We start from the raw sequence: 17,336 nt of genomic DNA on the forward strand, positions 1-17,336 counted from the left end.
CAGTGATCCTTATCTAGCCCTCATGGCCTACCGTGCTGCCCCTTTGGCTAGTGGCCATAGTCCCGCTGAGCTACTCATGGGCAGGAGGATCCGAACGACCATTCCTGTCATCTCATCCCTGCTCAACCCAGCCTGTGCGGACATGGAGAGCCTGAAGAGGAAAGTTACAGACAAAAACGGCAGCGAAACTACAACAGAAGACATAAAGCACATGACATGCCACACCTGCAACCTGGGGATCACGTGTGGGTCAGAGATATGCATCAGAGAGGAACTGTTGTCTCTTCTGCAAACACACCAAGATCCTACATCATTGAGACGCCCAGAGGTACCCTGCGGAGGAACAGATTCCACCTCTCATCGACCTCTGTGGCACCTGAAACACCCACAAATGTTCCTGAAACATTTCTGGAAAACTCCGCTCCGGACGCAGAGTACACCTGTCACACCTGAAGTTCAGCATGACTCCAGTCAACAGACTCCGGTGTGTGTGAGTCGTTACCCTGCTAGACTCCAGCATACTTAAAGGACTATGTGAGGTGAACACTGAAGCTGAGTGAATTTTGGGGCAGAATAATCCCCTCACTCAGTTTAAAGGGTTGGGTCTACCCCTTCCCTTACACACTAAAGGACTGAGAAATAAAAAGAAAGAGCTGTTACTGTTATACTTGAATGTTTTTACAGATGTGTATTTGACATGTGTACATGCTGTTTAGAGAAGCATTGTTTGAGATTTAATGTCAGGATATAATTTCATAGCTTTCTGATAGGGTTATTCATGCACCCTGTGAAGACAGCACTTTTACCTGGAAAGGGGGATGTAGTGATATGCCCTGGTATATCAGGTAGGAACCGATGTGATGTTGTCGGTTGTGGGGGGGGGGACATAATAAACGGGCAGTAGCCCAAGTGACGGCAGACCTGGTGGTCGTGTGTTTATATGCATCCAATACGGTTTATCATTGTACCGATAAACAATAGAACAACTCTCAGCATTTTTGTTTAACAATTTTGGAAGTTCTTAACAAGGCTGCAACCTCCACTTCGAAATGCAGATGATCCTTAACCTTTCTTTCTTTCTGATGACCATCATGGAGCGACCCCTCTGATGCAAAAAAAAAAAAGGTCTGATTGTAAAGAAGTCAATGAGAAAATAACTCTACTTCTCTCTTGATTTATCCCCTTAGTAAACATTGTAAACATGAGTGTATGGTCTCTAGTTTCAAGTCTTCTTCAATACAGCTTGATGTTCATTTAGTAAATTATGATCTAATTCAGAGTAAAACAGGCCCTTTTTACAGCAGCCATTTTGACATGTCATTGCAGAGTAAACACAGGTGTAATGAATAACATTAATTATGGCCCTGCTTTAGATGGGCCAGGGCCTGGTATGGTGCATGCTGGGACAGGCTGAATAGAACAGGACCATAATTAATTTGATCAGTTACACCTGTGTTTACTCCGCTATGACATGTCACCATGGCTGCTGTAAGGGCCTATAGATGAGGAAGCAGGGTATGCTTTAGCACGTGGCTACCTTGTGATTGACAGGTCTCTACCACGGCTCTTTCCGGTCTGGGAGTTGTCCCTTTCTCAGTGTGTTTTCAGTTCAGGAAAGTTAATTGTAACATTTTGGTTGCCTAAAAACGTCTTATTCAGCATTTAGTTGTACTTAGCTCCACCCTCTCATGTCACTTCTGGCTCCAAAACCCTCCTTAAACCCTGAACCCTCAGGGACCTAAATCACGTTGCCTGTTAAATGGTGTGTCTGAGGCTGCGAGGGCTGGAAATAGCGTAAATATGAATGGGACAGCACTTTTCTGCAACATGTCACAATACCACAACAACGTCAGAAAATGTTACGTACAATTGTGGGAATTTATTTTATATTTTTGAATCCCTCATTTTATTTGAACGTCTTCCATGCTTTTCTCTGATGAGATGAGAGATAATTGTCTAAGAATATATTTCCACTTTTTTGTCAAAACAGCTTCGATAATGAAATGAAAAGTTTGATCAATAAAGTGTGCAGAAATGTGGATTTATAGAAAGTGTCCATAAATGGCTCAAAATGTCTGCAAGAGAGTCCTGAAGTGTGGAGATTGGGAATAGGCCTTTAACTTCATGGTGACTATGTCCCCTTCTAATATACAGTCTATGTTTTTAGATATCGAAAAACCCTCAAGAAAATGGTTGAGATACATGCGGTCTGTTGTGATTTGTTGTGTTGTGAAACACCTTTCCGACGTCGGATTGGTTGGATCACTGTCTGTTCATTTCTGTAACGGTCTGAATCTGACGGTCCGACATTCACTCCCACTTCCTGCAGTGACTGTGAGCTGTGTGGAGGTGAGAAAGTTGGCAGGGTCTGAACTCTCATTAGCTCTTTTTTTCTTTCTTTAAACATTTATTTATGTCACTTTTATGTGAGTGCAACACTATGGATCTCTTTCACAAGAGAATGTGTGAAAAAGTGGGCTCCATATTTAGATCTGTCGTGTCTTAAACATGTAGCCTGTAGAGAGGATGGTTTCATATGAGGATGTGAGAATGTCACACTGCTTCAGGCGTCTTTTCACAAGTTTGATAAATGCTGATACTTGAGTATGGGAAGAAGAAATAGGGTGTGAGTCGCTCAGAAGTGTCAAGACACAGATACAGTCAGTGCTGTTTGTCCCAACAATGCAAACTGCAACAACAATATGTATATTGATAAATGCATACAAAAAACAATCTTTAAAAATGAATGTATATTTTTAAATCAAATATGCAACAGTGACATCACAATTTAAATATTCTGTTTCCACGTCAACGTATTGCAGAATTTCTGTCTTTTAGACAGATGAAAGTCAGCTAGTGATCACAGCTAGTCTGCTGGCGTTAGAGGATGTAGGCAAAACTCCAGATTAATTTACTTAGTTATTACAAGGAACTTTAATTTAGTTTTGGTATTGTCGTAACATGACATCGTAACACCAAACATATAAAGAGATGCTTCTGCAAATGGATGAACACCAGCTCTTTATTGCAAAATCAAATATTTTGGCGAGAGTTGTTATTCCTCTCACCAACAAGCCATACAAAAGCTCTGAAGCATGTTAATGTGATACAGCATCAGTTCCAGCTCCTCCTGAGTCTTATCTGGTAGCAGCATAAATCACATTTGGCTCCGGCGCTCTTCTTCTTGCGTTTGGTTGAAAAGTCACTGCTGCGTAGCTCAGGTCATCAGAGCCCGGGTTCTGTGAGCAGAGGATTTAATGTGTCTTAATATGGTGACTTCACATGATTTTAATTTCCACAATATATATCACAGATAGCCCTGTGATAGGCTGGCGACCTGTCCAGGTGAACCCTGCCTTCGCCCATTGACAGCTGAGATCGGCTCCAGCACCCCCGCGACCCTTAAGCGGTTACGGAAGATGGATGGATGGATATCACAGATACTGGATTTTTGAGGCCTATACCCATTTTCATATTTGGACAATATTAATTTAGAAAAAGATATGATTAACAAAAGCTGTTGCCAAGACTCCGTTAAATTTGTTCTTTAAAAGATTATGACAATGATATGTATGAGGACATTTCACAGCTGAAAACTACATTTGTTCATAAGTTAATATTGGCCAATACTATATAGTCCCAGGTGTTTTTCAATCAGGTTAATTTGAAACATATAAAAAATATATATAAAAAAGTGTTATATTCACCTCTCTCTGCTCTGGATTCTGTTCTTCTTCATTAGCTAAGAGACACAAACAAAACATCTGCTCAGTTCATTGTCTTTGGTGAACGGGGAGTTTAGAATTTTTTCAGTGTAATGACACAACTTAAAGTGAATTTCTAGTTACGACAAAACCTAACAAAGAGTACCTGTCTGAAGCTTCCTGTTCCTGACAACCAGACCGATGATGACCATTACAAGGAAAACAGTCAGACCGGCCAGGATCACAGTCGACAGATTTGTCATTCCGTCAGACGCTTCAAGAAGAAAGATCATTCAGTTAGACTCTATTTTCCCTCAAAAGGATTGAGACCTGCTTCAAATGAAAATGGGCCAAACTGAATTTAACTAAACTGCTTTACCTTTAAACACTTGATAATCTGCACAATGATAGAACTCTTTAGGGGAAACTTACTTTGACACTTGTTGTCCCCGTCATCATTTGGCCCACATCTGCCTTTTAATGGAATGAAGAGATCAGTCCTTAACTTGGCAGATTTACGTAAAAAATGGCATGCATGATATTCCAAATTATCCTATAATTATTAACATATAATCAAATATAATACATAAAATATTTTGCAATATAAGCAGAAAAAGACTTAACCAAAAGAAGCTAAAGACTTTAGAATGACCTTACCTTTAACATTTAAATGTATCACACTGAACTGAAGATGCCCACTTTCGTAAAATCCACAGAAATATATTCCAGAGTCAGATAAATCCACTCTTTGGATTTTGAGAGAGAGAGTGGTGATGTTGGTTCTCATTTCAAATCTTCCATTTGGAATTCCCTCACAGTATGAAGCTGCTTTACCAGAGTCGGACATGACAGAGATGCAGCTGGCCTTGGATGTGTTCACCAGTCTGAACCAGAATGTTGTAGAATCATATTGGGACATGTTGGCAGACTGCAGTGTGACTTCTCCACCAGCCTGGACCTCCACAGTCTGACACTCTGACACTGAGACAGACATCAAGCCAGAAACGGATAGAGACAACAGAAGATTTTCTCTCAATTAAACAAAAGAAACATGCACATTTACTTTAAATAAACTTTTAAAGTAAAACAGTTTAGCCAAACTGAATTTAACTAAACTGCTTTACCTTTAAACACTTGATAATCTGCACAATGATAGAACTCTTTAGGGGAAACTTACTTTTACACTTGTTGTCCCCGTCATCATTTGGTTCACCGCTGCCTTTTAATGGAATGAAGAGATCAGTCCTTAACTTGTCAGATTTACATCAACATTTTTATTTTGTTGCATACATGAAAATTCTCATTATTATCAACAACATCAACATATTCACTTATTATTAAATATGTTGCAATGCAAGCAGAAAAAGACTTAACCAAACAACGTCTACAAAATAAGCTAAAGACTTTAGAATGACCTTACCTTTAACATTTAAATGTATCACACTGAACTGAGGACGCCCACTTTGGTAAAATCCACAGAGATATATTCCAGAGTCAGATGAATTCACTTTTTGGATTTTGAGAGAGACAGTGGTGATGTTGGTTCTCATTTCAAATTCTCCATTTTCAAATCCCTCATAGTATGACACATTTTGACCAGAGTTGATCATGACAGAGATGCAGCTGGCCTTGGATCTGTTCACCAGTCTGAACCAGAAAATCACAGAATCATAATTGGACATGTTGGCAGACTGCAGTGTGACTTCTTCACCAGCCTGGACCTCCACAGTCTGAAACTCTGACACTGAGACAGACATCAAGCCTGAAACTGATAGAGACAACAGAAGATTTTCACTCATTTAAACAAAACGAACATGAAAAGTTGCTTTACATAAACTTTTAAATACATGTAATAGTTTTAAATTCTGGTGGGTTAAAGTTACCAACGACATGAATGCGGTTGTACTCACTGAAGCTGCAGAGACTTAAAGCTGTTATCAAGGTAAAGTTCTTCATGGTGCGTGTGACTGAAGCTCAGCGATGTCCACAACTGAACTGTGCTTTAGTAAGTCTGCTTTCAACGTTAAGAGGTGGGGCGTGTTTTTTTTCATTAATGCTTCCAGGAAAATAGTGTTGATGCAACCGCTCCGCTTCAAGAGTACGAGATAGTTATCTTTCACAGAATGTCTTGACATCATATATATATTCACACCAAAGTACACAACATACCATGGTTTACAAAGATGTATTGAGGAACAAAATGATTACCACAACCTTATCAGATATCTGTCATATGTCAGAAAACGTATTGCTTCAGAGTATCTTGACACTTTTTGAGGAAATAACGACCAAGAAGTAAATTAACATGTTAATGCCTGGCAGTGTTTAGATGGATGATATTGTTTCCCTCTGAAGGGAACACGTTTGTGCTGTAGTCAGCCAGATGATATATTGGAAGCACATCCACCTGAGGCCCTGAAAGTAGCTGCCACATGTTGTCGCTGGGATTTGGCAAGTATTCTATAGTGGCCACATGTCATGCTTATGGATGCTGCTCTCTATAAATGCTGTGTTTGGATGCTGATATTTAATAGGAACATTCATGGATGGTTCTTGCGATGCTACAGCAACCATGACACTGTTTAAAGTACCCTGCTTATTTGGCCATGGATGGATGAACTTGGTGCATTGTGATGTGTTAGTATATAATAGTCTGCATTCCAAATTGTTGTATTCTATTGTTGTTCTATGGACAGGTCATTACTTGTTGTAGTCCATCAATTACACCATGGCCCTAAAGACAAGGGAACATAATGCAATTGTATAGAGACAATGTATTGAGCAATCAGCTTTTGCTAGTGATTCAGAATGCCACCCAGTAGTATTGTTTAAAGAAAGTCACACGTTCATTAAGAAATTGTGCCTTTTGCTATATATTTCCTTGAAAAGGCAAACCCATTTTTGGGATCACATAGTCAGTAGCATTCTATTACAAAATGATATGCTTATTCTAAATAAACTAGAAAACTAGAAATTAACTATAAAAGATTAAATGAAATGAGTAATTTCTTGTTTTGGTATTTTTGTCATATACTGACATGCAATGATGATTGGTGACTAATATGTATGTGGATGTTTTTCAACGATATATGGTATACTGTAACTTGTTTAGTCGCAAAATGCCCTTTGCCAATGTGTGTGACCTGAGAAAGAGGCAGGGAGAATGTCTTAGCCTGCCCTTCATGTTGTCATGGGATTCACCTCTGCCTTTATAAATGATGATGGTAATATTATTCACTTTATTTATCTTATTTTGACAAGATACATACGTTTCCTTTTGTCTTAGTAGCTATACACCATTTAACAACATTCTTACCTTGAACCTTCAAAAATGTCGCACTGACAATTACTGTGTATCTGTTTAAATCCACAAAAACAGAGCCCAGAGATTGAGATCGAGATCCAGCCTGGGACAAAAAGCAGAGAGATTTTGTTCTCAGCTGATAAAAATGCCCCTAAACAACTGTGGTAGCAGCTACATTCAGTATTAAACTCAGCACAAGGTATCCTGTAAGATAACTATTCAATGCCAATTCTTACTGAGGCTGCAGAGAAGTGAAGCTGTTATGATAGTGAAGCTCATCATTGTGCGTATGATTGTCTTACTGCAATGGAGCTAAAAAAAATCCCCCAAAAAATAAATCGCTGAGCTCATGGAGGGAGGGTTTAAGAGGAAGGCAGGTTTTTCTATGATCATCTTGCCATTCACATTAACCTACCATACCAATCACAAATAGCACTCTGTTTTAGTGGCAGCACTAAATTCAGCACAAGCAGCAATATGACAATTGACCCTGAGGTGTTGTGGTATATTTTCAGGTCTTGCACGATACAACAAAGGCCCCAGTGTTTTTGTCCTATATAAGAAGCAGATGTGCAGGATACCAGGGGCTGAAGGTCAAAGGTGTAGAATGTTGGAGCCCCATACAAGGTCTTGACCTCAGCCCAAATGTGAATAACATGTACCCTATATAAGGAGGTGTAAGAGCCCGAAAGGTAGGGACTCACAGATTCGACTCGAGACCTCCGGGCGCTATAGACGTCCGTCATGACATGTGTTGCTTGTTTGTAATAAACTTTATTATACCAGCAAGAACAGTGTCCGCGGAGCATCCTTCCTCATCACTTCAACAGCACTGTCGCATGAAAGATACGACAGTGTTTTTCACCTGTCTGCTTGGTAGTTCGTTGGTGAAATTGTAGGCGGATTGACCCAAACCGATACCAGTTGCTACTGGGTTACAACCAAGAACCAAGAGTTTATCAAGGAGGAACGTCATAGGTTGTGGACCAAACTTTACACTGAACACATCCATCCATCCATCTTCCGTAACCGCTTATCCAGTTAAGGGTCGCGGGGGTGCTGGAGCCGATCCCAGCTGTCAATGGGCGAAGGCAGGGTACACCCTGGACAGGTCGCCAGTCTATCACAGGGCTGACATATAGAGACAGACAACCACTCACGCTCACATTCACACTTACGGGCAATTTAGAGTCTTCAATTAACCTAACCTGCATGTCTTTGGACTGTGGGAGGAAGCCGGAGAACCCGGAGAGAACCCACGCTGACACGGGGAGAACATGCAAACTCCACACAGAAGGTTGTCAAGCCCAGGAATTGAACCCAGGACCCTCTTGCTGTGAGGTGACAGTGCTAACCACTACACCACCGTGCAGCCCACACTGAACACAGTTTAAATTAAAATAGATCTTCATTTTAATACTGAGTGTCAAGCATTAAAAAAAGCAGGAAAGGGAACTAGTCACAGTATCATAAATTGTAGAGAGAACCAGGAATTTATTCGGAACAGGCTTATAGAGACATACTTTTAATCCTAATTTGCCCTGGATCACCTTTTAAATTGATCACATTTTTGTTAACTTCTCCTTGTTTGTTGTCGTTTTGATTTGCTGATGACGCTGTTTGTTGTCATGCATACTCAAAAAATCTTGCTGTATCACCGTCTTCCAAACAAAGCTGTTTCTGTTGAGAAAGACTCAGCTGTTTGGGAATCACCAAATGGAAGGGGAGAAGCCCCCATGCGAATGGGAGAATGGTACACAGTCATTTCAAGGCCCTCAAAGTGTAAGTTGTGTTTTAAATAACGTCCATTTAACCCTTTACACATGCTGGATCACCAGGGGCTCAAGAGAAAACAAATCAACATCACTACAAAGTAGTGACATACTGCTCTCAACATTTTTATTAATTCATTAAAGTGGAGTCAGACCAAAAAGTGCATCCCAATAAAACTCAGGCTGCTGATGGCACCTTTGCTGCAAGATGCTGATGCTTATGGGTGAAAGAGCCAAATGAGTGTGAGGAAATTTGTCAGTGTCGTCTGCAAATTTTGGGTTAGGTTGCTGCCTGTCACTAATAGTCTGTTCACATTTTTAGAGAAGTTATTAAAGCGTTTGTTAGCTTGTGGTTTTATTGCAGAGAGCTGAAGGCCAGTCTTCCTGTGGCTTTTGCTGCTACACAAAGTGTTCACCGCAGTGGAAAATGACAGGGGGAGGAGGCACAACACTTGTTGGTTCCCACATGTGCATGAAAACACAGCCAGGTCAGAAAGCTTCCACTTTGTATTTTTCATATGCACATCCACTTTGTCAGTTAACAATAGTCGAGATCTTTAAAAGTCAGCAAACAGTCAAATAGAGAAAAGTACAGTGTGCCACATTTAAAAGAAAATAATACAGTGACTTCAATTGTAATTTTTTACTAAATTAGATTCCCTACGCTGTTAACACTGCATATCTACTGTAGCAGAAATGTATGCAGTGGCTGTTGAGGCCTCACTTCTTCAGCAGACAGCATTTCTATTGCTGTGGTCGCTGGATATGAATCAGTATGGAAGCCTAGTTTTAGACTGAAAGTAATGACATGACCAGCACCTATCCTTTTAAGCTTAAGTCTAATGCAGGCTACACAACCTTTACCACAAACACTATACTGTACAACATGGCTTGTAAAATGGGCACTAGGGAAGTGATGACAACTTTTTGTATTGATGATCTTTGAAAACAGCAAGTCATTTGATGACTAAGGCCCGTGACTTTTGTTGTTTTTGACTCATTTCCAGTCTGTACCAATGCAGAGGCTGATTTTATTTTAAAACATTCAGGTCAGTTTGCAGTTTTCTCTTTTTATACTTTGCTACAAAGCTTTGACCTCCTAACATTTGTGTTAGTTGTGCTCAGACCACACACAATGGAGTCTCTTCCTGTGAAGTGATGATTTGTTAATCATTCTCCATATGAGTAAGTTTAATTTTATCAAGACAGAGACTTTTTGCAGAGAGCAAGACAGAAAGACACACAAGGAGGAAGTTGCAAACTGACCATAACTACAGGAAGCAGATTAACATGATAAAGCATCAGCTCGACAGTTACAGTCTTGAGTCTATCTGCTGGCAGCATAAATAACTCCTTAAATTTCACAAACTTGGATGGAATTGTTGACGACAATTTTTAATAAATGGTCAATCGGCCCAGCACTTTGGTCCAGACTGATATATCTCAACAACTATTAAAATAATTGTTATTCTCATGGTCCCCAGTGGATGAAGTCCAATGGCTCAGCAGCTGTTGGATGGATTGCCATAAACTAACGCCACACATGTAAGTCACTTGACAACCATAATTTTGTTGCCTAAACCTAACCATGTAAACTTGAAAATTGATGAAACCTATATTAGAAGTTTAGACTATATATAATGAGTGGAATCTTACATGGCGTCCCTGACGCATCAAAAACTGACACTAAAGGGATACCTAGAGCGTCATAGTTTGAAGTGTAGCCCCACTGACCAAGTCAGTATATGACGAGCTGGGAGTGAGAATGTGTTGCACCAAGGGTCAGCTTGATGGAGCTAGAGATGTAGCATATTGCTTGTGTTTGTCAAATTTAAGAAGTGGCCGAGGGAGGTGTTGACCACACGTGTAGAACAAACAGCTACAGACAGCACGTTAGGTACCCACAGCTGCTTTTATCAGATCAGAGGAGCCACTGCTCATGTGCACACTGCCATTCTCCCTCTTCTTATGTAAACAGTTGACTTTTCCTCAACACATAAATTCAACTTGTCCCCTCGAGGTGGCACTACAGGTCTCTAGCTACCATGGCCTGCTCTTTCTTTACCATTGCAATAAACACTGAGCTCCGTTTTGGTTATTGTAACCTCAGTAAGATGTTTGAGCTTCACTTTGCACACATATGTATGTATGAAAGTATGTATGTATGTGTGTGTGCTCGTGTGTGCGTGGCTCAAAATCAAATATAGCAGTAGAACTAAATGATTTTTGGAAAAAACATTTAAAAATATACAAAATTGTATAAACTATTTTGACTATATTACTATATTATTTACAATATAATCCAGTGTGGCTCCAGAAGAAGTTATAATTTCTAATCTCACTTTCTGTAAACTGTAAACCTGCGTTGAAGAGAAGTTTAGAATAAACTGCATTTGAAATGTTTTGCAATCCTAATATGTTAGTTCATTTCCACTGACACCAAGACGGATGTTTTTAAGTGTCACACAGTTTGACCCTCTTAGCAACCAATCAAACGTAACCCCATTTCTAAGCTGGTGTCTGCTCTTTCGATGAAACCTTTTCGTTCTTGAGACCTCTGACATGCACCTGTATATGATCATCTGTGGAGTATGTAAGTCTTTTCATATACAATATTTTCAGTGTATGAGTGTCTAATAAGGCCAAAAATGAAATGTGAGCTTATGCTTCTATAACCTTGTCTCTTTTTGAGCTAGGTCACCTGTCGGCAGGGATCCAGTCGGCCGCAGTGAAACAGGATACTGGGGTTATATCTGCCAATGTTGGGGACAATGTGACTTTACATTGTTTCTACAATACCCAAGTGGCAATGCACTTCTCCTGGTATCGACAAACCTTAGGAGGCGGACCTGAGCTCCTGTCTAATTTTTACAAGTATGATAACCCATCCAAAGTCTTCCCCGGGTTGGAGAAGAACCCTCGTTTCTCTGTGCAAAGGAAGGAAGGGATGAATCATTTAAACATCTCTGACGTCCATTTATCAGATTCAGCCACATACTTCTGTGGAAGCACTCACTCCAACACGGCAGAATTTGGAGAGGGGATCTTTCTAAGCATCAAAGGTATCTTGATGTTATTTTATTTTCATTGGCTTTGACTTTAGATGAAATGCAGAGGTAACAAATCATTTGACTTGAGTTTTTTTTAATCACCTTATGTATTTGCAAAATTGTCCGTATTGAATTGCTTATAGTGTTTAAAAATGTAAATATGCATCATAGATTATAAAACACTTGATTTTTATAGTCATGTGAACTTTCCAATTAACACTTGTAAAACTGAAGTATGCTGTTCATTAGAGTGATTGGTTTTCATATATTTTCACAGAAAATTAATTTAAAAAGCAAATTTTTCATAGAAAACTATTTTTTTTAAGAAAAATGAAACGCCCTACAAACACTCTGTCTCCAAAGATCCAATACAAATAAAGCCTTATTTTGTGTGGATTGTAGGAGCCAGCCTCAAAGAAATAGTCCAGTGGCCAGTATCTGAGACCATCAAGCCAGGAGGCACTGTGGCTTTCAAATGTACCGTACACTCTGGGACCTGTGATGGAGAACACAGTGCTTACTGGTTCCGACACGGATCTGGCCAAGGTGTCCTTCACACACTCAGGGATCAGTGTAAACACGTCTCCACACCACCAGGATCTCCTTCTCAGAGTTGCGTCTACCATTGGCAGAAGAAGAACCTGAGCTCCTCAGATGCTGGAACCTACTACTGTGCTGTGGCCTCCTGTGGGGAGGTGCTGTTTGGTAATGGAAGCAAGCTGCTCGTCAAAGGTGATGGTGAAGACCAAATGGCACAGATGAGAACCTTAGTCTGGCTCTCCATCATTAGAACTGCAATTCTCGTGTTCTTTGTAACTTTTTGTCTCCTGGTTTATATTAGTAAGAGTTGGTGAAGTCTTAAATGCAGAGATTTACTCAAAATATTCAACGCAGGATCTTTGTAACAGTTATACTCTCACTATTTTTTTGTTGTTGTTTAACTGTATTACAATTTTCTCAATAAAAGTAACTTTGACAAAGCTACTGTTCGTTTGTGGAGATTATGTATTCGGTCATGTTCGTGCATGTGCGTATCTCTCTGTCTGTCCATGGCTAATCTTTCATACTGCTGGACCCATTAGCCAAATATTTTTTATGCTTATTTATGACTGTATGCGCAAGGACCTCTCGTGGTCGGGGTGAGTCACCCTTTTGAGGACATCCTGTTTGAAACCACCAGCATCCAAACACAAGGAGAGCACAGGGTCTTCAATAGGCACCAGACTCTTCCAATGTATAGAGAGTTCTCCACTGACGACCACAAGATTGCTATGAAAAGATACTGACTCTGAAAGCTTTTCTGTGATGAGGCTGAAGTGTCATTGATCATAACATAACACAAAAAATATGCTGAATTTTTTTCTCACTTAGCAAATTTACATAATTACACACTCTTTGTCCACTTACTTTTTTTTTCCGTGGCTTTAACACAAACATAATTTTAGTAAAACAAATGAAAAGAAATATGTTCCGTTGTATTGCAGGTTGTCTTTGTTAGATGAATAACTGAATACTCCAGCTTGTTCATTTTTGTTTCTTCTTTTACTTATTTGTAAGACAGGACTACATGCTTAGACCATTTTCATTGACCTACTACTACTAGTACTACTACTATGATTAATAGCAACAGGGTTTTTTATTCTGCATATACTGAATAAAACCCTATACAGTGGGTACGGAAAGTATTCAGACCCCTTTAAATTTTTCACTCTTTGTTTCATTGCAACCATTTGCTAAATTTTTTTTTCGCATTAATGTACACTCAGCAACCCATCTTGACAGAAAAAAACAGAAATGTAGAAATTTTTGCAAATCTATTAAAAAAGAAAAACTGAAATATCACATGGTCATAAGTATTCAGAACCCTTTGCTGTGACACTCATATTTAACTCACATGCTGTCCATTTCTTCTGATCCTCCTTGAGATGGTTCTACTCCTTCATTGGAGTCCAGCTGTGTTTAATTAAACTGATTAGACTTGATTAGGAAAGGCACCCACCTGTCTATATAAGACCTTACAGCTCACAGTGCATGTCAGAACAAATGAGAATCAGAGGTCGAAGGAACTGCCCAAGGAGCTCAGAGACAGAATTGTGGCAAGGCACAGATCTGGCCAAGGTTACAAAAGAATTTCTGCAGCACTCAAGGTTCCTAAGAGCACAGTGGCCTCCATAATCCTTAAATGGAAGAAGTATGGGATGACCAGAACTCTTCCTAGACCTGGCCGTCCAGCCAAACTGAGCAATCGTGGGAGAAGAGCCTTGGTGAGAGAGGTAAAGAAGAACCCAAAGATCACTGTGGCTGAGCTCCAGAGATGCAGTAGGGAGATGGGAGAAAGTTCCACAAAGTCAACTATCACTGCAGCCCTCCACCAGTCGGGGCTTTATGGCAGAGTGGCCCGACGGAAGCCTCTCCTCAGTGCAAGACATATGAAAGCCTGCATAGAGTTTGCCAAAAAACACATGGAGGACTCCCAAACTATGAGAAATAAGATTCTCTGGTCTGATGAGACCAAGATTGAACTTTTTGGCGTTAATTCTAAGCGGTATGTGTGGAGAAAACCAGGCACTGCTCATCACCTGCCCAATACAATCCCAACAGTGAAACATGGTGGTGGCAGCATCATGCTATGGGGGTGTTTTTCAGCTGCAGGGACAGGACGACTGGTTGCAATTGAAGGAAAGATGAATGCGGCCAAGTACAGAGATATCCTGGAAGAAAACCTCCTCCAGAGTGCTCAGGACCTCAGACTGGGCCGAAGGTTCACCTTCCAACAAGACAATGACCCGAAGCACACAGCTAAAATAACAAAGGAGTGGCTTCGGAACAAGTCTGTGACCATTCTTGACTGGCCCAGCCAGAGCCCTGACCTAAACCCAATTGAGCATCTCTGGAGAGACCTGAAAATGGCTGTCCACCAACGTTCACCATCCAACCTGACAGAACTGGAGAGGATCTGCAAGGAAGAATGGCAGAGGATCCCCAAATCCAGGTGTGAGACACTTGTTGCATCATTCCCAAGAAGACTCATGGCTGTACTAGCTCAAAAGGGTGCTTCTACTCAATACTGAGCAAAGGGTCTGAATACTTATGACCATGTGATATTTCAGTTTTTCTTTTTTAATAAATTTGCAAAAATTTCTACATTTCTGTTTTTTACTGTCAAGATGGGTTGCTGAGTGTACATTAATGCGAAACTTTTTCGATTTTAGCAAATGGCTGCAATGAAACAAACGGTGAAAAATTTAAAGCGGTCTGAATACTTTCTGTACCCACTGTATGTGGATTATTTCCATATAAACTGCAAATGTATGGTCTGGGGGTATTGTTTATTTCTTTATTTGCATATTTTAATTATTTAAAAATGTAATTTTTAAAAGACAAAGAAAAAGACACTCAACACTCACATGTGGACTTGAGAACTAGTTACATCAATAATTGGTCTGCACCACAAAGAACTGTTCAGGTGAAGAAATTAAAGACTAAATATAAAGTCAACACAAATTACCATAGGCTGTATAAAAGTAGTGGACGTAGTCACAGTGATGAGACATATTGGTGGTGGACTACGGTTTTGATGCCAGAAGTTCATGCTGCTGGTGCTGCCAACTTTTTTTGGAATCAGAAAAGACATGAGAGACAAAAAATATTAGGCTGACAGTAAGATACACACATACACACAACCATATACATGATCCCCCCCAGGCTAACGCTTGGCGGAGATAAAAAAGCTTAAAAAATAAACAAATGGATCTCCTGAATGAATGAATATAGTCAGAATATCCTAATTAACCTCCAATAAAACATTTTCTGTCATTTTGTGTTGGGTTTCCTCTCACACTGATCATTCCTGCCTCCATGGGTGTAAATGAGTCCTGGATGAGATTCTTCAGAGTCTTTGAACCAGTTAACATTGAGTTGTTCATCACAGGTCCCAGTGTGAACTGTACAGTTCAGAGTCACAGAGCCTCCTGGCTGGATGGTCTCAGATGCTGACTGGTGGACCAAAGCCGGGACTTTAAAACCTGAACCCTGTACACTGAGAACAGTGCCCTCGGCAAAAGTAAACATAAATTAAGTGCTAATTGCGCAGTAGTAGATTGCTGAGTCTGAAATGTGCAAATCCAAAATTGTCAAGTGCTTTGATCTGTTTTTAGTATCCAGTGTGAAGCGTGGATTGTTCTGGAATTCATGATAAAAAACGTGTGTTTTATCACACGCATAGACGGTGGAGATCAGATTTAGGTTCTGTCCCAGCGGTTGCTTATACCAGTAAAGCCATGCTGGGTCATCATTATTATAGAAACACCGCAAAGTCATTGTGTCTCCAACATTAGCCAACAAAACCTCTGTCTTGATGCACCAATGAGGAAAATTTCTGATCAGTCGCATGAGCTGAAGTGAAATGAGAGACAAAGCAAATACACAATTGATTAAATCTGAAGCAAGTCAGCATAATCATTACATGATATATAAAAAAGTTAAGCATTTCTATTAAGAGTTACTTAAAAAACATGGAAAAAATAGAGACGGAAAAACAAAACTCACCCATTTTCCACAAGAACAACCATGTCACATAGGAGGAAAGCCTTGGAGATGTCATCGTGGTCAAATTCTTGGGTTGAATGAAGAGAATCTTGATACTTTCTCCACTCTTCAGAGACAAGACTGTGTTTGATTGGCCAACCTGTTGTGACACAGCACTGTACGTCCTACTTAGGAAACCTGATCACAAGTTCACTTCCATGTATAGAGTCAAGTTTGGTTCATGAAAAAATGAAAATGGTGAGAGATGTATATGTAGAAACGATGGTTCTGTATCTTGGTATTATATATACATTTAGGGAAAAATATGTACTAGTATTGACTTACAGTGGAGTTTAATTAGGCAAAAAAAATCAACATTATCTGATACAGACATATTTAGGTCTGATTATTTACCTTTAAAAAAATGAACTAACTTAACTTAACTAATTATTAAAGTAAATTTGGATATTTAGTGGTCTTTGGCTAAAGGAGCATCTATGTGACAGTGTAACCTTGTCGACATCCTGCTGACAACCACAGCTGCTGCACTGACAGAGATAAGAAGAATGGGGTGTAGGTTAAGCAGTCTCAATGTAAAGCTTTATTCATCAAGCCGAGGCCAACTCCTTGTTCGTCCTCTACCAACCAGAGGTGTCATGGTGGGAATACGTAGGTACACAGTGAAGGGGGCCGGCTTTTTAAAACGACAAATGAAGGCGTTTTCTGCTCGGACACACCCACAGTATTAGCAGTGTGACAACTTCAGTGTGTTAAACAAAGTTATTTGTTAAGGTTAAGGAAATATCGTAGTTTGAGTTAAAATGACCTTTGTTGTCATGGTTACAATTATAACCAAGGTTAGGAAACTGTTGCAGACATGCTTTCAAAGAGCGTTGACTGTCAGAAGGAAACACAAAGCGATTTCCCGTGTACAATTCCAACATTGTGTTGACCCATCCATCCACCCAGAAAGCTAGCC

At 40.0% G+C, this 17,336-nt stretch overlaps 2 protein-coding genes and 1 gene segment (V, D, J or C); 1 reads left to right on the forward strand and 2 right to left on the reverse strand.

Moving 5' to 3' along the window:
* Positions 1-2,886: 2,886 nt before the first annotated feature.
* LOC129093234 (uncharacterized) lies at positions 2,887-5,676 on the reverse strand. Its single transcript, XM_054601182.1, has 8 exons — positions 5,615-5,676; positions 5,125-5,472; positions 4,882-4,923; positions 4,362-4,685; positions 4,137-4,178; positions 3,871-3,978; positions 3,708-3,742; positions 2,887-3,239 (listed from the first exon to the last, which is right to left on the reverse strand). Exons 1-8 carry the CDS (start codon positions 5,658-5,660, stop codon positions 3,138-3,140), a joined length of 1,047 nt encoding a protein of 348 aa, XP_054457157.1. The 5' UTR covers positions 5,661-5,676; the 3' UTR covers positions 2,887-3,137.
* Positions 5,677-11,343: 5,667 nt separating this feature from the next.
* On the forward strand, positions 11,344-13,116 carry LOC129093158 (uncharacterized). Its single transcript, XM_054601075.1, has 5 exons — positions 11,344-11,373; positions 11,477-11,842; positions 12,233-12,551; positions 12,798-12,820; positions 12,953-13,116. The coding sequence occupies exons 1-5, from the start codon at positions 11,355-11,357 to the stop codon at positions 13,114-13,116; spliced, it is 891 nt and encodes a 296-aa protein (XP_054457050.1). The 5' UTR covers positions 11,344-11,354.
* A 2,527-nt stretch (positions 13,117-15,643) lies between these two features.
* LOC129093235 (T-cell receptor alpha chain V region PHDS58-like) lies at positions 15,644-16,433 on the reverse strand. The segment is given in 2 exon segments: positions 15,644-16,225; positions 16,379-16,433. Coding segments are annotated over 2 exon segments (637 nt in total).
* Positions 16,434-17,336: the final 903 nt, after the last annotated feature.

The sequence above is a fragment of the Anoplopoma fimbria genome, chromosome 7 (assembly GCF_027596085.1).
Source record: "Anoplopoma fimbria isolate UVic2021 breed Golden Eagle Sablefish chromosome 7, Afim_UVic_2022, whole genome shotgun sequence".
In the NCBI taxonomy this organism is placed as follows: Eukaryota; Metazoa; Chordata; class Actinopteri; order Perciformes; family Anoplopomatidae; genus Anoplopoma; species Anoplopoma fimbria.

What these genes read in the sequence shown, in the direction of transcription:
- LOC129093234 (XM_054601182.1), bottom strand. Translation starts at nt 5,660, where the DNA reads ATGAAGAACTTTACCTTGATAACAGCTTTAAGTCTCTGCAGCTTCA. An exon ending in GAACAGGAAGCTTCAGACAG is followed by an intron (nt 3,743 to 3,870) that starts GTACTCTTTGTT and finishes TGTGTCTCTTAG; the next exon opens with CTAATGAAGAAGAACAGAAT. An exon ending in AGAATCCAGAGCAGAGAGAG is followed by an intron (nt 3,240 to 3,707) that starts GTGAATATAACA and finishes CTCTGCTCACAG; the next exon opens with AACCCGGGCTCTGATGACCT.
- LOC129093158 (XM_054601075.1), top strand. An exon ending in GATCTTTCTAAGCATCAAAG is followed by an intron (nt 11,843 to 12,232) that starts GTATCTTGATGT and finishes TGTGGATTGTAG; the next exon opens with GAGCCAGCCTCAAAGAAATA. An exon ending in CTTTGACAAAGCTACTGTTC is followed by an intron (nt 12,821 to 12,952) that starts GTTTGTGGAGAT and finishes TGTATGCGCAAG; the next exon opens with GACCTCTCGTGGTCGGGGTG.